The sequence below is a fragment of the Panthera onca genome, chromosome A3, assembly GCF_046562875.1.
Source record: "Panthera onca isolate mPanOnc1 chromosome A3, mPanOnc1 haplotype 2, whole genome shotgun sequence".
NCBI lineage: Eukaryota > Metazoa > Chordata > Mammalia > Carnivora > Felidae > Panthera > Panthera onca.
In genome coordinates, this window is record NC_138341.1 from 51,646,328 (window position 1) to 51,670,803 (window position 24,476).

The 24,476-nt window shown below is 58.4% G+C and overlaps 1 protein-coding gene across 3 annotated transcripts; it reads left to right on the plus strand.

The window, feature by feature from the left end:
* Nucleotides 1–3,431: 3,431 nt before the first annotated feature.
* On the plus strand, nt 3,432–24,041 carry CYP26B1 (cytochrome P450 family 26 subfamily B member 1). 3 transcript variants are annotated; one of them, XM_060657928.3, is made up of 7 exons: nt 3,432–3,623; nt 3,994–5,100; nt 8,596–8,820; nt 17,647–17,922; nt 18,186–18,341; nt 19,866–20,150; nt 20,507–24,041. In XM_060657928.3, exons 2-7 carry the CDS (start codon nt 4,897–4,899, stop codon nt 20,897–20,899), a joined length of 1,539 nt encoding a protein of 512 aa, XP_060513911.1. In that variant the 5' UTR covers nt 3,432–3,623; nt 3,994–4,896; the 3' UTR covers nt 20,900–24,041. The 3 variants fall into 3 exon arrangements, with proteins under 3 accessions (XP_060513911.1, XP_060513922.1, XP_060513926.1); XM_060657939.3 differs by having other exon boundaries at nt 4,434–5,100; XM_060657943.3 differs by lacking the exon at nt 3,432–3,623 and having other exon boundaries at nt 3,818–4,379; nt 4,485–5,100.
* The last annotated feature ends 435 nt before the right edge of the window (nt 24,042–24,476 follow it).

The window sequence follows — 24,476 nt, forward strand, 5'->3', positions numbered from 1 at the left end:
ACATTAAAACAAAAGGGCAGCTGCCCTGAGGACAGGATCTCAAGTCTCACGGGGCTGTGTGCTTCCTTGGGGGAGGACTGAGTAGGACAGCACAATGGGGATTGCGGTGGGGGGGGAGGCACTCTGGGCCTCAGTTTTCTTATCGGTACGAAAAGTAATATGTATATCTAATATCTAAAATCAGCTTTATCTCATGGGGCTATATGGAGGTGAAATAAAAGAGCAGAAGAGATTTGTGGACTCTTATGGACTGCACACATATAAAAGGGATTTGAAAGGTACAATGCCTCCATTCCTTTGGGCATAGAAAGTCCTGGACATTCCTGGGGAGCTCTGTGCTCTGATGAGGAGCAGGCCTTGGGGCAGACTTTCCCCTGTGAATGGGTGGTTTCTGAGCCCAGGAAGAAGGTGTAGAGGTTGCGTCTTGCCCATTGTCTGCATATTCCAAGAGTGCCTGCAGCCTGCCCTCCATATTCTCCCTGCCCCTTCTGCCAAGCATTGCAAAGTTCATCCATGCAGAACTCTATCTGAACCAGCATCGCCATGACTGATCCCCAATCTTTTCTGACTGATTTCCAGGTGCCTGAAGGCCTACGGGGATATGAGACACAAGCTGTGAGCCAAAGTTTCAGAGCACTGCAGGCAATAGCTGGAGCCCTGGATATGCCCTGGGGAGAGGATTGTAGATGGGGGTCAGGGAGAGAGTCTGCAGGAGTTCTTGCGAACTCCTCCAACCAGCTTGGAGGGAGAAGGATGCTTTTGGGGAAAGGGCAGATCATATGCAGGCCAGAATGAGAAAAATATTCTGTCTGATAGCCCACTCTTGCTCCCTGAGCCTCATGGGTTGAGCTGTGACCCACCTTTGGGGCAGTCCACAAGGGGCCAGCCGCATTCCTTTGGCCAAAGGAGGGGTTGGGTGATGTTTGAGAGGACAGGGGTTCAGTCTGGGGCCAGGGGCAGGGTGAATCTGTGACCAGGATTAAGGGTCAATTTGGAATTAGGCTCAGGGGCTTGTTTTAGGTCAGGATGATGGGTCAGACTGAGGTCTGGGGCCAGGGTCAGAAGTCCATCCGAGGTGGATGAAGGAATGTCCTCTGATGGAATCTGACTGCCGAAGATGGTGGCTGACCCTTCTCTGTCCTGGCCACTCCCAGCAAGCCTACTGCACAGACCTAGCATTCCTACTTCTCCAGCATCTCTGGCACGCCTTAGAAAATCACACCACTGTGGCTTTTCTTCTCTTTTGTCCTAAGTGCTTGTTGGGATTGCAGCAAGGATGGTTCCAATTAGGAAATCCAGCAACTATTGTTGTGAGGCCGTGCTGTCCCTGTGGACATTCCCCTCGACCCCACTTGGTGCCTGAGCAGAAAGGACTCGGAATGACTTCCCCAGGCCCCCTCCTGACTCCCGCTCTGCTGCTGAATGGGAGGAGAGGATGAAAATGCACAAAAGCCATCTCCAGGAGTATGGGCAGGGAAGGGGAAGACAATGGCTTCTGGGGCTGTGATCCCAGCAAAGCCGACACCTTTGTGGACTCTTGAAGTTGGTGGCTGGGAGGTGGGTGTTGTGTGAATTTGTCGACGATGATTCTCTGAGTGTGTGTGCCTTCCTACATATGTGTGTGCGCTCACCATTTGCTTGTGCATCTCTTTGTATCTCGGTAAGACTATGTGTCCACCGTTTCACAGATGTGTATGTGTGTGTGTGTGTGTGTGTGTGTGTGTGTCCATCTTTCAGAGACAGATGCCTCTGCGGGTGGGTTCCCCAAGGTCATCTTGCCCATTTTACCACCTTGAGTCCAGTGCTGTGTCTGGGGGTCAGGCTACATTGTTAGGGGTGTCCAAAATAGTGGGGTCTCAACAATTCCCCAAGCCCCATTCTCGCTGAACTTCAGCCCCACATGGGGAGTTAGGTGGGGCTGGCCTCACCACTCCTGGGTGCCCAGTCCAGTTGACTGTCCTGTGAAATCTTCCTATGGCGAGGGCGTGCCCCAGCTCTGTATTTCTGGGGCTACAGTGGTCCCGACAGGAGCTTTGTGAATATCTGGGCCCCAAGACGTCTGAGGTGGAAGCCTGAGGGCACTAGGGTGGGAGAGGAGCCCTCTGGGAGCCTACACGCAGGCTCTTCAAGGCTGATCTTTCACTAGGAAGGGAGATTGAGGGCCAGAGGAACAGGAATTGCTTCCCCTTGAATCTGTAGTACCATAACTGTCCACCAGGTGGGGTTCCAAGGCAGAGAGTGAGAATCGAGATGCCAGAGCTCTAGAAGCCAGAGATTAGCTTTCAAATCTCCGCCGCCACTTCAACCTCCGAAGCGCTCTTACAGGGAGGGACAGCACATATGCTCGCACCTTAGACGCTCACACACATTTTCTTCAAGTGAACTCTAAAATAGAACACGTATTGGGTGCAGGGGAGGTGTTAAGAGGGGAGTCTAGTTTCGTTTACACACACGCCACCCTAAACTGAAGGTGGGATATCAAGACTTCTGCTCTGGGAGTGCGAGAGTGAACGGCAGAGACGAGGGGGCTGTGGGGGGAAAGGACCTACGGGAGAGGGCGAGCCAGGCACTAGCTAGATGATGCCGGGCTTGGCACGCGTAGCTCCATGTATCACAGACACGCAGGAGGAGAGGCCAGATGACAGACGGATGCACAGACACACATATAGCTCCACAGAGAACACACGAACCCGCAGACACACCACCCAGCTCCACAGATGTCGAGCCGACCCAAGGACACACAGGCGCACACACAGGTGCGGCCCCGGGCCACACGCACACCTCGCGCAGGCACGCGCGCCGGGCCCTCTGCGGCCGGCTCTGAGAAGGTGGCCGCGCTCACCCAGCTTGTTTATTTACTCATTTGTATCAATGAACGTTTGTACCCGACTCCTCCCGCCTCCGGTGCCGGGTGCCGGGGCTGCCGCATTTGTCCTCGGCTCGGGACACTCACCCGGATCGGCACCCGGGGGGTTCCTCCGACGCTGCGGGGGGCGGAGGGCACTATAAAGTTAGGGGGTCCGAGAGGAAGGGCTGCGTCGTGAGCAGCCCAGGACGCGGTCGGGGAAAGGGGAACATTGGCGTCTTGTGGGATGAGAGACATATGCGGGTGGTGGTGCGGGCGGGGGGGGGGGTGTGGGGAGAGACCTCTGCATCGGAGGTTTGGGATGCCCGGATGGGAGATGGGGGACCCCGGCTAAGGAGAATTGGGAGGAGAAATGTTGGCGGGGGCATTGAAGGGTCCCGGGAGATAGGAGCCGGCGGGATTCCGCGGGATTGGAGCTTGGGACCCCGATCACAGGTTCAGGGGCTTTCAGCGGCCCTCCATCGAGGGGCAGTCCGGCAGAGACCTCAGCCACTGGGGCGACAGCCCACACGGGACTGCCCGGGGCGGGAGGAGGGGGCCAGGGACCGGGAGGGAGGAAAAGAGGGAGGGAAGTAGCTTAGCAGCCAAGCGGGCACGAAGCGAGCGCGCACCGTGTGTGTGTGTGTGTGTGTGTGTGTGTGTGTGTGTGTGTGTGTGTCTCCTCTCGTCCGTCTGTAGGTGCCGGGCTCAGCGAGACGCCGGCGAGAAGGAAGAGGAGGCGAGAGGTGAACTGAGTTTGATCCTGCGGCGGCTACAAGTGGGTCCCGGGCGGGCGGCGGGCGGCGGGCGGCCGGGGCGGGGCGGGAGGCCGGCGGGCGCTCACACGCTCCGGCCGCCGGCCTTTCACCACGCCTCCGGCTTTGTGAGCGCAGGGTGGGGGGGGGGGGGGAGTGTGGGGGGTGGAGTGGGGTGGGGGTAGGGTGGGGGTGGGGTGGGGGGGCGGGCTGGCGGAGCGCCCACGGCGCAGCCTCCCGCCTCTATATAAACACACGCATCGCCTCGCTTTGGACTCAAATTCACATTGAGAGAAGCTTTTAAAACCACCAGCCCTGAAATCCTGCCTCCTGCTTTTCCCCCTCTTTCATTCCTTTTGCCTTCCTTTCTTTTTTCCCCCTTTCTTCCCCCAGCAGCAACTCCAGAGCCGAGAGACTGCGTCCCGGGACGGATTGCCTTTTCTTAATTGATACAATAGCCCAGCTCGGGTTTTCACCTCCTCCCCCAACCCCACCCCGCCTCACCCCGCCCGCCGCCGCCGCCGCCGCCGCCGCCCCAGCGCCCGCCCGGGGCTCTGTCGTCGGCCGCGTCCCGTCCCGGCCGCGGCCCGCCGGCTCAGCACCCGCGCTCCGGCTGCCGCGCCCGCCGCGCCGCCTCGCCAGCCGCGCCCGCCTCGGGGGTGCGCGGCGGCGGCTCTGCGGCTCGGGCGCGCCGCCGGGGGCAGCCCGCGGACGCTGGGCTCGGGCCTCTCGACTCGCCTCAGCCGGGGAGCCTTCCCCTTCGCCCCCAAAGTTTCTGGGTTCGTTGGAATTTTTGGATTCAGAGTTTTTTCCCTTTTTTTTTTTCCACCTAGGAATTTGAGGGGAAAACTTTTGACAAATCGATCGCACTTTCTCTCCGCTAGCTCTTACGAGAGAGGCTCCCGCTGGACAAAGTTTTCCAAAGTTTTCCGAGTGTGATGGTTGCGGGGAGAGCTAATCCACCAGCTTGATTCACGGCTTCATCTCACCACCCTCGAGCAGTCCCCAAGCCCGCTATAAGGGAACAAACAAACAAACAAACAAACAAAGTTACACTCTGAGTCTCCTCGAGTCTCCTCTCTCTCTTCTTGTAGGCAATTTTTTTCCTCCCTCTCTCCGCTCCCCTCGCAGCCTCCACTCCCCTTCCCGCGGCCCCTTCCTCCTTCTCTGTTTCGGCTGGAGGTACCAGGACCCCCGGCCGCAGCCTCCCCTCCCCCGCCGTTCGTGTCCCTTCTCATCCGGCCTTCCCCTCCCCCGCCGCGGCCGGCACAGCCAATCCCCCGAGCGGCCGCCAACATGCTCTTTGAGGGCTTGGAGCTGGTGTCGGCGCTGGCCACCCTCGCCGCGTGCCTGGTGTCGGTGACGCTGCTGCTGGCCGTGTCGCAGCAGCTGTGGCAGCTGCGCTGGGCTGCCACCCGCGACAAGAGCTGCAAGCTGCCCATCCCCAAGGGCTCCATGGGCTTCCCGCTCATCGGAGAGACCGGCCACTGGCTGCTACAGGTAAGGGCGCACTCGCTCGGATGCTCTCCGGGGTCCGCTAGCGGCGAGCGCCGGGAGGAGGGAGCCTCGGGCTGGCCAGGGGGCGCCCGGAGCTTGAAGGCACGGGTCCCCGCCCCGCCCCTTCCCTCCTCTTTGCGGGTGCCGTCCGGGCTTCTCCTGCCCGCCTGCGGCGTGGTTTGGAGCCCACTGGCGCCCGGTGCGCAAATTCTGGGAGTTGACACGAGAGGTCCCAGGACCCCAGAGGGCTCCCAAGATTGACTTTCCCCCGTCGCTGGCGACCCAGCAGGGGTCTAGTGGGCTCCCCGCGCGGTGCGGGCCAGAGGGGGCGTCAGGTCGTGAGCCGCTTTCGTCTCCCCTTCGCGTTCCAGGCCCCGGTTGCCGTCGGCTTCCGGGGCTTTGGCGGTGTCCTTCGGACCCGAAAACTGAGCCGGGGAGACGAAGGAGCCAATGGCACCCAGAAGTGCCCCTTTAAGACCCCCGGCTGTGTTCCCGCCGCGTCGTCGGCTGCGCTAGGTACAACTGTCTTGGTCCAAGGTCGGAGAGAGCGTGTGTATTTTGTGGTGGGGAGGGAAGGAGGTACCCCAAAGAAGATGAAAAGCCTGAGACTCGAGGGTTCTTGGCTTTTAAGGAAAAGGGTCTATTTGCTTATTGGGTGGGGACACTGTAGCAAGGGAGAGAAACCTGGGATTGGTGTGTGAGATCCATAGAGTGTGTGCATGTTTGTTGCCAGACGCCTCACGACCGCACGCTGCTGGTGATAATGGGGGTGGGCGCGTCGGGAACCAGACTCAGGTAAGGTAATGGGGAGATTAACCTGGAATTAACCTCGTCAAGTGCTGGACAAATGCGTTTGCAAGTGGATACACACAGAATTTTTTCTTTTGGGGGTGGGGGACGCCTCTGGTTAACCGCGGGAAGTGTGTCGTGTTCGCGTGTGCACCGGTGTTTGTCCGGAGGATGCTGATGGCGGTTAAGAGAAGGACGAATGTCCTGAAGACAACCCGGGCAAGGGAGAGGTGGGGCGGGAGGCGAACGCAGAGACCTGTGGGTTTAGAAGTGCGAAAGCAAGGCTTGAAACTAACAGACGCGTGCAATCCGCGCGCGCACCACACTTACACCCTGCCTGCCCCGCCCCGCGCCAAGTGACAGCGGAGCGGGGGCGAGGAGGGTGACGCGCGTTTCCTCTGCGGTGTGGTCTTCCCAACTCCCAGAATCGGCCCATCTCTTTTGGGGTTGTTCAGGCAGTGGGGAGGGGTTCGCTTTCACCAATAGGGCTACCCTCCGCAGAGAAATCCCCAGAGCCTCTCCCTTGCTGCCACACTTAAAGAGTTAACTGCGGCGGTGGTCTAGGCTTTTGGCCGAGAATTTAGGAAATAAAATACCTCATACGGGCATCAGCTCCTGTCTTGTTAGAGCCAATCTGCGGAATGCATGGTCTGTCCCCACCTCCTTTTCCTGACCTTTCTCTGCCATCCAATGTCCCCCTGACCTTTTCTCTGAATCCCACAAGGGCCCCTTGGGGCTCCGTGTCCAACCCGCACAGAAGATGGGAAAAGGGAAGCAGGCCTACACCTCCCCTTCCATCAGCCTGTAGGGCCCTAGACTCCGCCGTGGGAGCGACATGGGGGATGCCTGTAGGAGACCGCTGAAGGGGTTAATGGGAGCCCTCTGAATCCCAGCTTTATTTTTTTGGAGTCATTTATCAGATTTTACGGGGAGACCTCCAAGGGCTCTCCGTTTCCACCGTGCGCCATCTAAACAGAGCCTAGGGCTAAAAATACAACATTTTTGTATAAATTGGACTCGCGGCCCGAGCGGCCGCCCCTATGAAAGTCCTCTTTGTGAAGACCGTGGAAACGGCGGACAAATAACTCTTTATTAATGCCACAAAAAACGCACTTTAATTATAGTTAGGCAGATCAGAGGCGGGAGGGGGGCGGCGGGAGAGAGGCGGCGGCGACCTCGGAAAATTCACAACCCAACTTTTGTGTCGAAAGAAAAGAAAAACAGAGGAAAAGAAGGAGAGGAGAGACGGAGAGTCAGACGGAGCGAGCGAGACGGGTATAGCAGACGGAGGGAGGGAATCCCGCTCCTCAACCCCCCTTGGTCGCACCTCCATCCTCGCCTAGAATTCTCTTAAAGGGATAGACGCCGTCTAGAACCGCGGCAGGGTCGGAGAGCTCTCTCCTCCCCCACAACCTGGGAGTGGGGTGGCGTCCCCCCGCGACCCAGCCCCCCTCCTGGAGGCGCGGGCGCTCTGGGCTCTCTCCCTGTCGCGCGCCCGGGCCGGGGCCGGAGGCGCATGTGGAAAAGTGATTAGGGATCCGGGTTCTGCAGAGTCACTTTTCGGCTGTGCTGGGGTGTGTACACATCTAGTTGGAGAATACTTTTCCGTAGAAGAAAGGAAAGTGAGGAGAGAGACCAACCTAGGAAAAGGGGACCGCCGAGGTGTCCCTTCGGGGGTGCGTGACTCGGTAGGTCTGGAGTCCGCATCCGCACTTCGTTGGCGGCCGAGAGCTACGGCCGGACAGGTGGCGCCCCTCCCCTTCCCACCCGGTGCCGCCCCGGCGGGATAAGGGTTAACGTAGGGTGGGGTGGCGAGTGCCTACGTCAAAGGTGAGCGGGACGCCCCTGCCCCCGCCCCTCGGAGGTCCCCTCGGTTTCCGGTACCCGCGCGGGGGCCCGCTCAGCCAGCTCCTGTGAGAGCCGGGCCGGGGCCGGGGCTGGGGCCTAGGCGTCCTGGGCTCGCGCCGCCGCAGCCGCCGCCGGGGATCCGGTTACCTGCGACAGCCGCCCCGCCCTGCCCCGCCCCGCGGGGAGCGCCTTCCTCGGAGCTCCCGTTCCAAACTCCTGGGCGGCGACGAAAATCCTTCTCAGTTATTCCCAGGGCACATTGCATTAGGAAAATCGCGGCTCTCGGCCCGTGACCCTACCTTGCAGATCCCTCAGAGGGCCGCCGGGTCCCTTCGCGGCCCACCCCTGAGAACGGAGGAAACCCCAACCCCCTTCTGTAGTGACTGCCTCCGGGCACCGACCGCTCACCGCTATAAATAATCTTTGGCCTGCGGCCACCCCGCGGGGTCTCGCCAGCCCGTGGCCGAGAGCCTGGAAATATTTATTCCGAGAGGCTCCGGAGCGTGGGGCGGGGGAGCGAGGGGGAGGGGGGCGAAGGCTCTAGCTTTGGGTCCCGCGGTCCGGGATACCTTTTTCCTCCCGCAAGTCATTACTAAACACCCTCCCGAGGGGTGCCCCGGGCCTCCCGCCTCCTTGCATTATTTATTATCCTCTAGGCCCTACTTCCCAGTTCTTGTGCATGCTATGAAAAATAAAACCTTCGTGCGTGTTTGTGTGTGTGTGGGGGGGGGGGGAGCAGGGGACTGGTGGCCTGAGCGGGGTCCTCCGCCCCTCCCCCGCGAGCCCTTCAGGCTGGGCCTCCGGGACATCTCATCTGGAGATGTACGCTCTGAGAGAGGTTTTTTTCCGTGGCTCCCGCAGGGTTCCGGCTTCCAGTCCTCAAGGAGGGAGAAGTATGGCAACGTGTTCAAGACGCACTTGCTGGGGCGGCCGCTGATCCGTGTGACGGGCGCAGAAAACGTGCGCAAGATCCTCATGGGCGAGCACCACCTCGTGAGCACTGAGTGGCCACGCAGCACGCGCATGCTGCTGGGCCCAAACACAGTGGCCAACTCCATCGGCGACATCCACCGCAACAAGCGCAAGGTAAGCGCTCTGGGTTAAGAACCCCGCAACCCTGCTCCGAGCCTCTTCTCTGTACCAGCCTCGGGTGTAAGGAGTTCGCAGAGCCCGGGAGACGCCCCCACTCGAATCTGAGACCCCATTTGTACACCATGCCAGAGGACCCCGCAGTTCCGTGCCTCGAAGTCTGCGGTCTAGGTTCCAGAGCTGGCAGGCCTCCTCTGGGTCTGCCCGTTTGTTGGCTAGCTGTGCCCTTCCCACTACCAGGCCCAGCGGGGGGCTGGCTGTTCGGGGTGAGGGAAATGGTTTAGAGGGAGCTTGAACGTGCAGGGACTAGGGCGTCCAACGCCTGTCCTCGCGGTGCCCCACAAAATTGAAAAGAGAAAAGGGCAGATGGTGGTCCATGCTCCCAAGGCCTGGAAACGGATCTTTGTAAAACCAAACCTAGCCTTTCTGCCACCGGTTGCTGGATTAAGGTAGACGCGGCAGGCGCTGGGAGCCGAGCACCCTGTGCGAGACGGTCGCGGAGCCTCGCCCGGGAGGGGTGAGATGAAATCTGGGCCACTGCTGCGAGAACCAGTCTGGATGGCGGAGGAAGGGCGAGGGGTGGGCGAGGGGTGGGAGAGCGGCGGCGGCGCTGCAGGGGATCAAAGTGCACCTACCCCCTCCCATAAAGAGGAAGAGAAAGTGGGTGTTTATCCTGTGGATTTCCCGAGCGCCTGCAAGAGGCGCGGAGGAGGCGAGCCAGCGCGCACGGAGCGAGCCTCCCCGCCCCCTCACAGGGCTGCGCCGCCGCCGCCGCGGCTCAGAGCGCGGGCGGCACGTGCTGTTTGAACTGCAGTAACCCGAAAGCTGAGCCGCCGGCGGGCGGGGCGGCGGCCCGCGGGCTTAAAGCAGCCAGTGAGGGGGCGCTGCACGACCTCCCCTCCCTCGGTGTTTTCCATTAGGTCAGAGGACTCATCCAGGTTTGAAACCTGAAGGGAAGAGAGGCAGCCTCTGATCTTCCCGGAGGAGTGGCAGAGTCTGGGAGGGGGGCGGGTAACGGTGAGCAGCCCTCTCGGCCAGAAGTCCATGTGAAGTGGTCTTTGTGAACGTAGGAATTAATCTTGTAGTATTTGGTGTCTTCTGCACTGCTTGCGACGAGTAGTTCTCCATAGCAGACAAGCAGACAAAAGGCGGCAAAATCTGATGGAAGAGACAACTCCCCCCACCCCCCCACCCCACCCCCGCCCCGCCATAAAGCACGTACTGGAAGGGGCTCCTGAAGTAGTCTTCCCCATCTGCCTCACTAGAGCAGGAAGCAGCTAACAATTCCAGGGGGCAGATGAGGAGTGGTTGGGAGGGGGCTATAGGCTCAGGCATGGGGGGCTTATGAAATGTGCTGGCCATTATTTTTTTCCTAGTCTTTATGACTCCACCCAAAGCCTGTTCCAAAGAGTGAGGAGACAGCCTGAGATTCAGAAACCCAGCTCCGGGGAATACGTCTGCTTCCTCATTTTATTTTTATAGAGGCTTTGACAAGAAAAGTTATCATCCCCTTCTCACAGAAGGGGACACAGAGGCTTGGAGAGTTTGAGGGACTTGAACCAGGTCAGGAAGCAAAGAAAGGGCAGGACAGGGCATGCAACACAGGCATCCGTGAGATGAGTTGTTTCTGGGCCACCAAGCAGAGCCCTACTTAGTCCTGCCCACCTGGGCTTGCCAGAAACTGGTGGTTGGGGGTGGGGAAGAAGGAGAAGGCTGGATCAGGACCAGAGTGTGAGACCCTGGGGGTGCAGAGGGCTTGCTGTTGCCTTGTGGTTCCACCCACCCGGTGCCCAACTTGGCTGTGGGCCTCCAGGTAGGGAGGGCCCCCCTGGAAAGCCCCCAGGTTTGGCCCACATTGTCCATTTGGGAGGAGGGAAGGAGAAGGCATAATGAATGCTGCCAGAGGAATGCACAGGGAAGGAAGGGGGAGGGAAGGATAGGGATGGAGCAGGGGTGGGGCCTGACACTGAGAGCCACATGGATGGTCTCCCTCTTTGGGGTACCCTATTCTCTAGTTCCTTGGGGATAGGAGGTGGCCAGAAAGCAGCTCATCCTGACAGAGGCTTGAGAACCCAGGGCAGGGCGCTCCCAGTGTGTGTACTACTTGATGCTTGCTATGTGGCATTTATATGGGTCCTATGGTAAATGGGTGGGCGAAAGGGTCTCTCCCCCCCCCCCCCAATCTCTCTAATTCAATTTTCCATAAACTTAGGTTTGCTCAACCAAATTGAAGGCTTTGGACTAGGTAGACACAGAAGTAGGAATCTCGGTCTTTGCCTCAAGAAGTAGAATCTAGCTGGAGGGACGAGAAAAGAATGAATATTCAGGGGCATATTGTTGGTCCTGGAGAAAATGGCTAGTCTGCAGGACCCCAGTACCCAGTGGACCCAGCCTGGGCAAGGTCGGGGGTGTGCCACGCACGATGACTTATCCAGTCCACTCTGTAGTCAGGGACCTGGCTGGTGAGCAGGCCGCTGGGCCGGGCCCAGGCCTGGTTAGGATGTCCTCACAGGAAGTACAGCCCAGGTGTGCTGGGGCCCCGGCTGGCTGGCGGGGAACTAGGAGCGTCACTGTTTCCATTGGGGCTGGTGGCCCACCCCTTCTCTGGGAGGTCCGACCAGATGTGCTGGGAAGGGGCTCCTTATAGCCATCGCTGCACTCCAGGTGTTTGCCCTGCTGTCCTGGTGGTCTAGGGCCAAGATGGGCGGGGTTGTTAGGGAGAAAGTCCGGAAAGTCTTGCCCAGTCTAACAAAATCCTCTCTTGGAGAGCCAGGCCTGTGTCCCTATAGCCACTACCTCAGACTCTGTCCCTTCTCTTTTGTAACTTCCCTTCCCCCAGGGATCTGGGGTGTCTCTGGTAATGGGGGAGGGATGTCATCCTTCTTTGTGTGCAGAGGCTGGGGTAATTACCCTGGAAGGGTGGATGGAGTGTGGTAGGGGAGATTGGGGGAAGAATTGTCAGACACACAGAGGGGGAGTTGGGGGTGATTACAGAAGCTCCAGTGCACAGCCCCACACACCAGAATCAGGCATTTCCTCTTTTCCTTTGGAGATAGGGCTGAGCCTTTCGGCACCAGAGGGCCAGCAGTTTCAGGGCGCCTCAGACAGTAGTAGCCCTCCCCAAACTTGGAGAGGATCCCAGAGAATGCACTTAATCCTGGATTTCTGGGTCCTGGAGATGGCAGGCATGGCTTTCCCTTCATCTCAGACTCCTGGCTACGGGGACTTCCGTACCCAAGGCTGAGGTGGGGGAGCAGCTCCCCAGGCTTTGGAGGTAAGGATTAAGAAGCCCTGCCTCCCCGCACACCATCCCTCAATGACCTGACCTTTGGGCCCTGTCTTGGGTAGGAGTGGAGGTCAGGCTCAGGATCACTGCACCCCTCTCAGAGACCCGGTGCACCCTGCAGTCTGTGTTGGGGTAGAGAGTCCAGGAAGTGCTTCAGCAGGAGGGCAGAGCCAGGAGGGTTTGGGGGTCTTTGGGGAAGCCAGCCCAGACCTGCTCTAGATGGCCTTTGGACCAGTGCACAGCCTCTGGCCGCAAAGTCTCCCCAGGCTCAGCTCTGGGCAGAAGTTCCCACCTGTACTGGATAGGAGGGTGGGTGGCGCGGCCAGGCAGCCCCGCTACTGAGAGCTCTGCCCCAGCCCCTTGGCAGAGGCACACAGCCTTTGTTCTGCCAGCCCCAGAAGTCCTTCACTCAAAAGTTACTGTAGCAGTAGCCGGTGGGTGCAGGGGCTGCCGAGGGCGCGGGTGGCAGGAGCGGATCTCTCTGAAGGTCAACAGGGGAGGGAGCCCGTGGCCAGCCAGCCGCCAGGGTGCCTGGGAGTGGGTGCCTCCCTCCAATTGCCCTGTGCCAGGCAGTGGGCGGGTGGGCTGGCTGGGTGTAGGGTTCACCCTCTCCCCTTTCCCTCCTTTCTCTGTCCTCCCAGGGCAGGGAGGGGTCCAAGGCTATGATGCTGGGGTGTCTGCTCACTTTCCAGCCTTGGGAGACAATTCTGGCCTTGACAGGGAGGGGAGGCTTGGCTGGGGTCTGCTCTGGCCCTGAGCCCCCTGTGCCAGCCATTGTCTCTGTTCAGGATGGCCCAGGCTGAAAGACCGGGGTTAAGAGCGTGCCTCCAGGGGAAGAGAAATGCTGAGAGCAGGAATATAGTAACCAGAACAGCTGGCCTTTTCCTTAGAATAAACTTGGCCATAAAGAAGCGGCCCCTTAGGGCTCCTTAGATAAATTCAGAGCTCCCAGGATTGGTAAGAGGGTGGCTCATGGGGTTTGGAGTGGTGGGAGATGGGGTTCCCTGCCGTTGGTGAGTGTGGCCAGTCATGGTCTGGACTGTGACATTGGGAGAACCCTTCCCTCCTTGGGCCTCAGCTTTCTGAGGGGGTTTTGCTATGGCTGGAAGAAGGATGAGTGTCTCGGCAAACCTAAACCTTCAGATTCTGTGGCTTAGGTATCTGCCAAGGGCTGCTCTCCCTCCCCCACCATGTGCTTTTGTCCTGGGGACAGAATCAGAGCTAGAGTCAACTGGGGGACAGACCCTCTGTTCCCATAGGTGCTGGGAACCCAGAAGCATGCCCAGGCTGGGGGGTCTGGGCTGGCCCCTCCCAACCAGAGGGGCTGAGACGGGATTGGCTCAGGAGGCCGCCAAGGTGAAGTCCAGGCCCAGTGGAAATGCCAGGCATCTGGGAAGATGACGTCCTCTCTTGTCCTCCCCCTTACTTGAGTTTAAAGTACACACCTTGGCGTCACCCCTGTGCTGTGCGGACAGCTGCCTCGGAGGCTGCCTGCCCTCTGTTATTCTTTCCACTCCGCAGGCTGTGGCTCCGGTGGCTTGGCTTGGCGGGGTGGCCTGCCCAGGCCCCCACCCTCCTGGGCAGCCGCTTCCATTCCTCCCAGTCTGAGTCACTGGCCCAAGGAGTAGGTTCGCTCTCTGACTCTTCCCGCTCCTGAGGCTGCCTGTCCAGAGGCTGTCTGTCCGTCTGTGCATTCATGGCCACCAGCTGAGAAGGGGGAGGCTATCTGGCTGAGCGGGTCAGCAAGCAGGGCTCTGGGGCTCCAGTGTGCCACTCCTCTCCCAGGGGCTCTGTGTGAGAGGCAGGAGGGGGAAGCATGTATAGAAACAATTGTGGAGGATTTGAACCTTGACAAGCCCCCTGGTGTCCCACCCCCACCCCCTCCCATTCAGGGGAGAGAGCGAGAACAAGGATGTAGACCCTTGAGCCAGTTGCTTTGCTGGAGAAACTGATGGGGGTGATGGAGGGTTTCCAGGCACGCCCTCCAAGGCGAGAGCCCATCCTGCGCCGCGTCTGTGCCGGGGAGTTCTCAGGTCTCCCGTGACACTCTGCTTTCTCTGTCCCGGCACCAACCCTGGTGGGAAGTCCATACCTGCTGCTCCCTCTGCAGGGCTTTGCCTGGGCCACAGCTGGTTCCCGATGACCTTTGTCCAACATTCTTGGCTCACTTTTGGGAATTCCTAGGGAAGCCCCAGAGGGAAACAAAGCAGCTGTGGCTCCTGTTACAACTGTGGTCAGGGCAGTCGGCTCTGGGGGCTGGGAACCCTTCCTCTCTTCACACCGCGCAGCTCCGCTGGGCGCCTTCCCGTGTGCCCGAGTCCTGACCCCGCCCGCCCGACGTGGCCCAGGCCTCCCTGTGCCCTGGCCAGCACCTCCGCCTCCTCCTGGCCTTTGTGGTGGGTGGTGGTTTCTGGGCTGCCTCGGCTGTGGGAAGTGCCCTTGTTGTTAATCCTGGGCACCAACCCAGAGATGAGGCCCGGGAGGTTTCCTGGTGCCTGGGAGGCCCTGATGTCTGTGGAGCTGGAGCCGCTGGGCTGGAAGCAGGGGCATGGACTGGATGACCTCTAAGCAAAGTCCTTTGGGCTCAGAACGCCTGCAATCTCCCTTTGCTTCGCTTCTCGGTTGGCCATTTTCTCCGCCTCGGGGGGCTCTGAGAGGAATCATGGGTGAGATGGCTAGGTGGAAAGGGACCCAAGAACATCCAGTTAAACTCCTCATGAAACCAGTGGGGAAACTAAGCCCTAGAGAGGACAGTGACCTGTTGGCTCTCACTGATGAGTCAGGGTCAAGAAAAGAACCCTGGACCTGGCTGTAATTCCCTTTTCAGAAGCCCCAGCCCAGAGGCTTGCAGGTGGAGGGTGGCAGAGGGTATCCTGGGGATCATTCCCAGCTCCCCATAAGGACCCCTGTCTTCCTAGAGGTGACGTGTGGACCTCTTACCCTTGGAGTCCATCTGCTTAGTCCCAAATCCCCCTTGGTCCTCCTGCCCTCTTTGGACCCCAAGGTTTGAGAAGGAGCAGTTCATCTGGCCATCACTAGAGGGCGCAGGGAATGTAACCTTTGGGGCAGGGCAGGGCAGGGCAGGGTTCCTCAATGGGTCACATCTGGCCACTCCTTAAAGTGCAGTGGGGGTCCTCAGAGCGCCTCCTTTGGTAACCCTGGGATGGCCCCTCCTGGGCCACTGTAGCCTGCTTGGAGTGCGTGCATGGGGGCCTGGTAGGCCCTTACCAGGTGACTCATGCAGTGCCAGATTCTGGACTCTTTCAAGGGGACGACATCTACTTTGGGACACATAGATACTGGCATTTATGTGCTCTGTACATGGAAAGGAACCACAGAGCTCACGTCTTTCAACCTCACCATTTTATAGATGAGGAAACTGAGGCTGGGGGGCGTGATTAGGCCATGGTCACACAGTAAGTTGGTAAGTTAAAACTCAGGTCTCTGGATGCCCAGTCTGCCTTTGCAGAGTCACCACCCCACTGCAAATTAGAGCGTAGCTGGCTTTGACACTGACCAGTCTAGGTCTGCATGGCCTCTGTCCTGTTACCCACCGCCACATGCCCACCTTTGGGCTCAGGTCTCCTGGTGCTGGGAGCCTGGCCAGCCCTTGCCCCCATCCCCTCCATGACAGTACTCAGTTGGCCCTGGACTGGCTGGTCCTAGGCCAGGTGTGGCCTCCCTCTCCCTGCCTGCCCCCACCTCCAGTCTCCTCACTGAGGCCTGGTAGCCACAGAGTATCTTTCTGCCTCCCTGATGAGCATTTTGCTGTTTTGTAAGGGCCCTTAGTTGGCCAGCACTGGGCTTTGGGGACTGGGCCCCATTCCCACCCCATAAGAGCCAAACTTGGAATCCTAAGGACACGGGGTGTGTGTGTGTTGGGGGGGGGGTACTGAGGCAGAAAGCACAATGCCTTTATCCATAGCCCTCTGAAGAGAGTAGCAGCTGAAGTCTCCCTTGTATATTCCTGGGACCCCCACAACTGAGCAAGGTGTGAGTGACCCATTCAGGCCCAGGCTGCCCTTGGCCACTTCCCATCATCCTTTTACATTTCAGCTGTCCCTTAATAGCAAGAGCAGCCCCGAACAGTGCTGGCTTCTCTGCCCCTCACTGGCCTCCTTCCCTCCCTCCGTCTGCCCACCGGGAATTTCGGAATGAAAGTGCTATTGTGAATGCCTGGCTGGGCCACTGAAGGGCCAGCACTGTTATTTCTGCAAACCAGCCCTCCCATTAGCCATGCAGGGCTGAGGCCAGGAAAATGTTACCTTTTCCTCCTCGAGCTGACTGCAGGGGAAATTCTCACATTTACAGTTTGTGCGGTGGTTGTGTTTGGGGGACAGGAGGGGAGGGTGAGCGCGTGTGTGTGGTTTGCGTGGGTCAGGGTAGGGGGGCTAGAGGAATATTTGTCTCCTTCTCCTGTGCCGTCCCTCCCCTCTCTGCCTTCCCCAGTGACCTTTCCCTCGCTGTTGGTGGGGGTACCCCCTTCTGCTCTGGACTCTTGGAGGGGGTAGAGGATGTTGGTTATGAGTGGGACACACAAGGGATCAGTAAATAAACTAACGTTGTCCCCTCTCCTGTACACCGTGGTCACCAGTGTGAAAACTGTGCTGGGGCATTTGGGTAAGGAGGGGGCAGAGGGTGTTACTGAGGAAGCAGGAGGATGGAAAGCAGAGAAGGTGGAAATAGGGACTCACTGGCTACTTAAAATGGACCAGGAAGATGCAGGGCATTAAAAGAGCTTCTGTTTGGCTTTGTGATCTTTTGGGTTGGAAAATCTTGCCCCCATTCCCCTGCCTCCAGGCCTGGCCACATTGAAGACATTTTTGTGGCACAGCTATTAACAGATGGCCTGGGATCTGCACCCAGTAGGTGTTTCCCAGGGAATAAGAGCAATTTGGTCTCAGGAAGTCCTGCCTGTGGTCTAACCTCAGACTCTCTTGTCCTCCCATCAGTGGAGAAGAAGAGCCACCTAGTGCTTTCCATCTCTTCCTCGGCCAGTCCTCGCACCTGTGTCCCACTCCTCCTGGGCGCTTCTGCCCCTGTGGCCTGGGAGTTTGGGAATGGGTTCCTGTCGCGGAGGGGCCAGCTCCTCTGCAGCCCTGCCCAGCACCCCGTTGCGTGCTCCCCAAAGCTGATACAGCCACATCGCCTGCAGACCTGCTGGCGGCTGGACTGCCCAGTCTGCCGGGCTTTCGCACTGTTTGGAGCGCATGCTTTTCTGGGCGTCAGGAAAGGAGAGGACAGCTCACATCTCCATGTGATGACATGGAAGGTCCTGACTTTGAATAAAAGTGCCCACGAATGGTGTTTTAAGCCTGTCCTTCCCCTGGTTCTGCCTCAAGGCACAGGCAGCAGGAGGGGCTTTGGAGGTAGGCGAGCCAGCAGGTGTTTGTGTCTAGAGCTGGAAAGCGGAGCTTGATTGGAGTGGGGACCCAGAGTCTCTGTGGCCACTGTCCTGGCTGCATGCTTCAGTGGGGCCCCCTGGGAGCCGAGAGGGCCGGCACGAGCACCTCTTGCCACTGTCTCCTGCCCTCCAGGTCTTCTCCAAGATCTTCAGTCATGAGGCCCTGCAGAACTACCTGCCTAAGATCCGGCTGGTGATCCAGGACACGCTTCGCGCCTGGAGCAGCTGTCCTGAGGCCATCAACGTGTACCAGGAGGCGCAGAAGCTCACCTTCCGCATGGCCATCCGTGTGCTGCTGGGCTTCAGCATCCCCGAAGAGGACCTTGGCCACCTCTTTGAAGTCTACCAGCAGTTTGTTGAGAACGTCTTCTCCCTGCCAGTCGACTTGCCTTTTAGCGGCTACCGACGGGTGAGCACCCAGGGCCTGGGAGGAGAGGAGATGGGGCATCCATGAGCCCACTTGGAGTGAGATGGTGGCCGACCACTAAGACGCTCACCGGTCACACAGACAGAGGGGAGGTGTCAGCAGAAGGGTGAGGGTTGGAGCCTTCACCTGCTGGTCTCTGCAGCTTAGGTGGGAAGTTCTCAGAGGAGTCCTTTCCCCGTGGCCCTCCCGGCCGTGGGAAGGGGCCTTTCCTCTTTGGTGACCAGGTGGCCTCCTTCTCCCCTCAGGGCATTCAGGCACGGCAGATCCTGCAGAAGGGCCTAGAAAAGGCGATCCGGGAGAAGCTGCAGTGCACCCAGGGCAAGGACTACTCGGACGCACTGGACATCCTCATTGAAAGCAGCAAGGAGCATGGGAAGGAGATGACCATGCAGGAGCTGAAGGTGGGGGCGGCCTCCCCAGTGGTCAGCGCGAGCACCCCATGCTCTGTTTCTACCCCTTCTGTTCCCGGCCCACAGGGACTGTCCCTGACCAGCTGTGGTGGCCATCACTACATGGGGCTGGGGCATTTGACCAGAAAAGAGACCGTGTCCCCGTCTGCTTAGTGTGCACGGTCTGATGGGGATAGACGAGAAGCGTCCGCAGTGGGTGGTACCACCCCCCACCACAGCTTCTGTGCACCCACACTCTCCATCCCACCCACAATGCCATCCACCATTTAGGAAAAGGTACTGAAAATTGGCCCCTAGAAACCCCGCGCACATTTGGTGTCGGTGGCTTCGTTGACCCCCTCGACCCCTTGACCCCCTCCACCTCCCAGTATTCACCATTTCAGTGCATCATGGTCCCCAGAAGGGAAGCCACTTGCGTGAGGGCAGCCTCAGTCCTTGGGGAGGAACAGGGAGATTTGGACCTGACTTGGGTCTCCTCCCATCCTACCAGCCTTTTCAAACTGGTGGCACTCAATACCGTCTCCCAGCCTGTCTGGTACTCGCTAAGCCCAGTCAGGCTGCCAACACCAAGACTGTCCACACTGGTCTCCAAGAAGGGCTTCCTGCCCGCCCCTTTTTATGGTGGGTGTACCACGTGAGGAGGGATTCATCAACTCATCCTGGTCTCGACTCTGCCACCCGCATGCCTGCCAGGTGCCCACAGAGACTTCCTGCAGACTCCGCCTTCCGCCATCCCCACTGTCTGTGCTCACCCTTAGTCTGGCTCCTGCTTTCCCCCTGGCGAAAGCAGGGGGAGCTCCAGTGACCTTCCCGTTTGACAAGAAGTGTTGTGCCTCGTAGGTGGTGCCACGGCGAGTCAGAAACCCAGGTCCCTTCCCTCTCCTCTCTAGGCCTTCACTTGTAAAATACAGGGTTCGGGATGAGGTGACCCGCTGAGACCTTTCCCTGGGGTACCCAGTGCCCAGGTGTCTTGCTCCCCTGAGAACTCTGGTGGGGTCTGAGGCTTCTGGGGGCCACCTCCGCTCAGCCCAGCACACGTCCCCGTGGGTGTGGTCCCAGGTCACCTCCCCAACCCCGTCAGAACTCCTGACCTCCTACTAGATGTCCTGGGGATGGAGGAAGGGCCTGCGGCTGCCAGCTGGAAAGCCCCAGTGTAGACCCACCCTGCTCACCACGCCGGGCCTGACTCCTTGAGATTTGTCCTTTTTCTTCTGTGAGCTCACTGCGCTGATTAGGCCTGCTGGGGCTGGCTCTGGAATCCAGCAGTGAGGGAGAAGCAGCCCTGCCCCAAGGGACTTCCAGGCTCGTGCCTCTGCCCTGGACTGTAGCAGCTAATTCTCCTGCCCAGCCGGGGGACTGGCCCTGTGACCTGTGTCTGTTGTGGCCCGGATGCCGCAGCAACGTGAGGCTCAGAGGCAGGCCCAGCTAGACGAGCCTGGGGCACGGGGGATGCCGGTGGAGCGGGGCTGCCCCCGCGCTGGATCATCGACGATGCCTCTCTCCTTGCCGCTGCAGGACGGGACCCTGGAGCTGATCTTCGCAGCCTACGCCACCACTGCCAGTGCCAGCACCTCGCTCATCATGCAGCTGCTGAAGCACCCAGCCGTGCTGGAGAAGCTGCGAGAGGAGCTGCGGGCCCAGGGCATCCTGCACAGTGGCGGCTGCCCTTGTGAGGGCACACTGCGCCTCGACACCCTCAGCGGGCTACACTATCTGGACTGTGTCATCAAGGAGGTTATGCGCCTTTTCACACCCATTTCTGGTGGCTACCGTACCGTGCTGCAGACCTTCGAGCTTGATGTGAGGCTGGGCCCTGCGGGGCTGGGGCTTTGGGCATCCTTGGGAACATTGCCTTGGGGGTGGGGGCTGGCTGCTGGGAAAGAACAGCCTTTTTGTCAGGGTACTTCAGTACCCAGATGCTGGGTCAGATGAAGCTAACCCGGGTATCATAATGGAAGTTGCATGTGGACATCTGTAAACAAGAGACAGGACTAACATGCTGAGGGGGGAGCTGTGGGGGGAGAGGGTGCCACAGTGGGGGGCCTCTAGAAACATCTGGACCTGTGAGGCTGGCAGGCAGAAAGTCATCTGCCCTCTCTCAGACCTCCTCCGGCTTTCACCACCATACCTCACCCCTTCCCCCGTCTTGCCTCCAGGGTTTTCAGATTCCCAAAGGCTGGAGTGTCATGTACAGCATCCGGGATACCCACGACACGGCACCTGTGTTCAAAGACGTGAACGTATTCGATCCAGACCGCTTTGGTCAGGCACGGAGTGAAGACAAGGATGGCCGCTTCCATTACCTCCCGTTCGGTGGCGGTGTCCGCACCTGCCTGGGCAAGCATCTGGCCAAGCTGTTCCTGAAGGTGCTGGCGGTGGAGCTGGCTAGCACGAGCCGCTTTGAGCTGGCCACCCGGACCTTCCCCCGCATCACCTTGGTCCCTGTCCTGCACCCCGTGGATGGCCTCAGTGTCAAGTTTTTTGGCCTGGACTCTAACCAGAACAAGATCTTGCCAGAGACGGAGGCCATGCTGAGCGCCACAGTCTAAACGCGCCTGGCCCATACCCCCACCTCAGCCCAGCCAGGCGGGGTGGGGTGGGGTGGTGGTGGTGGGAGGCACCAGAAGGGTCGAAACCTGTGTGTGGGAGGGGGCGGGAACGTGGGGAAGGGGGAGCGGCCCCCCATACCTTACCCTCCCCTGTTTCCTCTCCCTGGCAAACCCTACCCAAAGCCAGAAGGGCCCCGTCCTTCCAGGGGAAAGGCTCTTCTCCTGGCTCCTACTTCTCTCCAGTCCCTCCAGTTCCCACCAGCTTAGCTTCTGGGAAGGGGCATGGCGGGGCACTCTGCATGCCCATTACAGTGTTAAAAGTCAGTGGCTTGGCTGTCGCATTTGCTTGTCATGTTCTGAACTGGTCCCACCTCTCCCATTTCTTTTGGGCCCCTTTAGTCTGAGGACGGGTGGTTGAGGGGGAGGGAGGAAAAGAGGTGCCCCGTTTGGGGCTCTCTTCAGCGCCCCCTCCCTTCCTGCTTTGACTCAGACTGGTAGAGTGCCCCTCCTGGTGTGGCTGCCCCGGAATAGCATACTGGGTAAGAGAACACGAGTCACCCTTGGTAGAGTGGGGGGCTGCAAGCAGCCTGCAGGAGCCCCACCCTGTTGCCAGTTTGGACATTTGAAATTACCTATTGCTGCTACTTTTTCTCTCTCTGACCTTGGGGCAAAGGAGCCCCAGGCCCTGTCCTCCCAGCACCCTCCCTGGTGGCCCTGGGCATGCGCACTGACATCCTCACCTTCCTGCCAGGCAGCCTTGAGCCCATCCTACTTCCCTGTTACACACATGCCCAAGGCCTTTGGCTCATGGGCTGCCCGCTGCCCCTCACCCCGGACCCTCCCCACTCCCCCCATATTTATTCACTTATACAACCGAATCTTGGCGTTCCCGGGGACTGGAACAAGCATCTCTTCTGTCCCCAGCCACCTTCGCAGCTGTCCAGGGCAGGGCTTCTGCGAATGATGCGGTCCTCCCACCCACGGGCTCCAGACCTTCTGTGGGTTCAACCTCAGAGCCTCACTCTCCGGGTGAAGTCCAGTGCCTCCGCCTTTGCCCCCTGGCGGTGGTGGGGAAATGGCCCTCTGCCTCCCTCCCTGCTCTGTCAAAAACCCTGTTCACATGGGGATTTGGAGGCTGCCACAAGCTCTTGCTTGGCCACTGTTCACCCCGGTGCCCCCCCCCCCTCCTCCTAGTGAGCATGGGGAAGTATACGGGTTCTTTCTTCTGACAGGGAGCGAGGGCCCCTGTTGTCCGTCCCTTGACCCTCACCCTTGGCCCTTTGCCCTTGGAAAGATGTCCTTGAAGTCCCACCCACCTCTATGCCACTGTCTACTTAGCCCAGCTCAGAGGTGTGGGGACAAGACGAAAGCAAGGGGAGGTGAGCGAAGAAGGCGGCCCGTTCGCTGCGCTGACTCAGGTCCTCTGCTGTGGTCTGGAGGCAGCTGCAGGGGGGGGGGGTGCTGCAGAGCTGAGGAGGAGGGTACGTGAGATTTGTCAGAAGTGATTTGGCTGAAAACTGGCCAGTCAGGGGATGACTGGGGGACAGAGGAGTGGTTCCTGCCACTGGCATTTTGAGTGTTGGAAATTTGGGATGCCTCCTGGGATGGTTTTGGGGGTCTCTGGTGAGTCTCTAAGTGATTTTGTCTGTTTTCAGATTTTTCTTGGCTTTCTGTGTTTCTCTATTGGATTTTGATGTTATACAAAATCGACGAATCATCTTTACAAGAAAATCAAAAACACACAGAAGAGACAGAAGAGTGCAGGATACCATTCCCTCCAGTTCCCTCTCTGTAGCAGTGGCTACTGTGGCCGCTGAGTGGCCCCCTCATGGTGCTTGCAGACCCCCACCCGCCCCGACTCACATCCCTGTGTGGTAGGCTTTAGGGCAACGGGTTCATGCCTGGTGGACCGCTCTATAACCCCTGTTCTCAAGTGTTTCATTTGGTTCCTACATTTTCGCTACTAAAAAACAGTGCAGAACAGGGGCATCATTGGCAAAGAGACATTTTTAAAATATTAGCAAAATCTCTCAATCCACCCCCCCCCCACACACACACACATTCTGAAAAACAGGCAAACATGTGTCAAGACTCATCAACGCTTGCAAAATACCTGCATGGTGCACCAGAATTTCATACCCATAAAAAAGCCCAGTGTCTGCAAGGTTCCTGGTCCATTAAGCTGACCCAGCTTGTCCTGAACCAGTCGCTTTTGACTGAACATCTAGGAAGGCAGTAAGTGCTACTTCAGACAGGAAGCCCACCAGGCCTGGCCCTGGTAAGGGGGTGGGGGGTCTGGAGGGCTCTGGGAGGCATCAGTGGCCTTCTTTTGGGGTGACCAGCCTGGGAAGGGCAGAGGGGAAGTCGGAGGGGGTCCCCGTGAGGAGGAAGGAAGGATTATTTACCCCGCTGGGTCTCAAAGGCAACAAGAAGGGAACCGAAAGAAGCTCTTGACTGGCTGACAGGAGGGTCCCAGTGTCGAAATTGAGCCGTCTCTCCTCTCTGTGTCCATCCGTGTCCGTGTGTTTCTTGTATAGGCTCTATAGAGGTAGCGCTAGATGGGTGATGTTTCCTCACTCACCATTCCTAACTATTGTAACTTGACATTAAAAAGACAAAACCCCACAACCCTCTTCCTGCCACGGGCTTGCAGATTGAAGCACTTTCGATGTTGGGCGCTGGCGTTTGTGTTCTGGGTACCATCCTGACCCTGCCCGGATCACTATAATATTATTTTATACACAAAACTTTTTTTTTCATAAATGTTATAATTTTGTGTCTGTCTTTATAAACTATTATAAGTACTATTTTTGTTATAATTCAAAATAGATATTTAGTATAAAGTTTTTGCTGTTAAATATTTGTTATTTAGTAAAATATGAATTTTTTTCTCTATTGTAAACATGGTTCAAAATATTAATATGTTTTTATCACAGTTGTTTTAATATTGAAAAAGCACTTGTGTGTTTTGTTTTGATATGAAACTGGTGCCGTGTGAGTGTTTTTGCTGTCATGTGGTTTTAATCTGTATATAATATTCCATGTTGCATATTTAAAAAAAATGAATGTTGTGCATTTTGTGATTTTGGAAATACTCAACCTGGCTCTTTTATAGGCTTCCATAATAAACCGTGGGGACTCACCCTTGTTTGGCTGTCTGGTCTCTGCATTCTCAGCATTGCTGTAAGGGTCCTCCCGGCCACCCACATGCCCTTCCCCTATGCCCACCTGCCAGGCAGGAAATTCTTCCCCACAACCAAGCTCACCATTCCTTGTGCATAGGCGCAGAGAGGTCCGTGCCAGTGCCCTGGGAGTAGTGGGTTCCCCTGGGTGGGGAGACGTGTAAATGTACGGCCACTGGTCCCCATACATTGGGGGATGGGGCAGCTGGGAGTTGTCTCCGCTGGCCGACTGTGGCCATGACCAGCTCGGCCGGGAGTCTCATTGCTGGACGAGGCAACCCAGAGCCGAGGCCCCATCCTCAGCGTCCGTCTTGAACAAGGACACTGATGTCCATGGCCACACGGCAAATCGGGGAGCAGAGTTCAGTTCTCCTGACTTCCAACCTCGTGCCCTA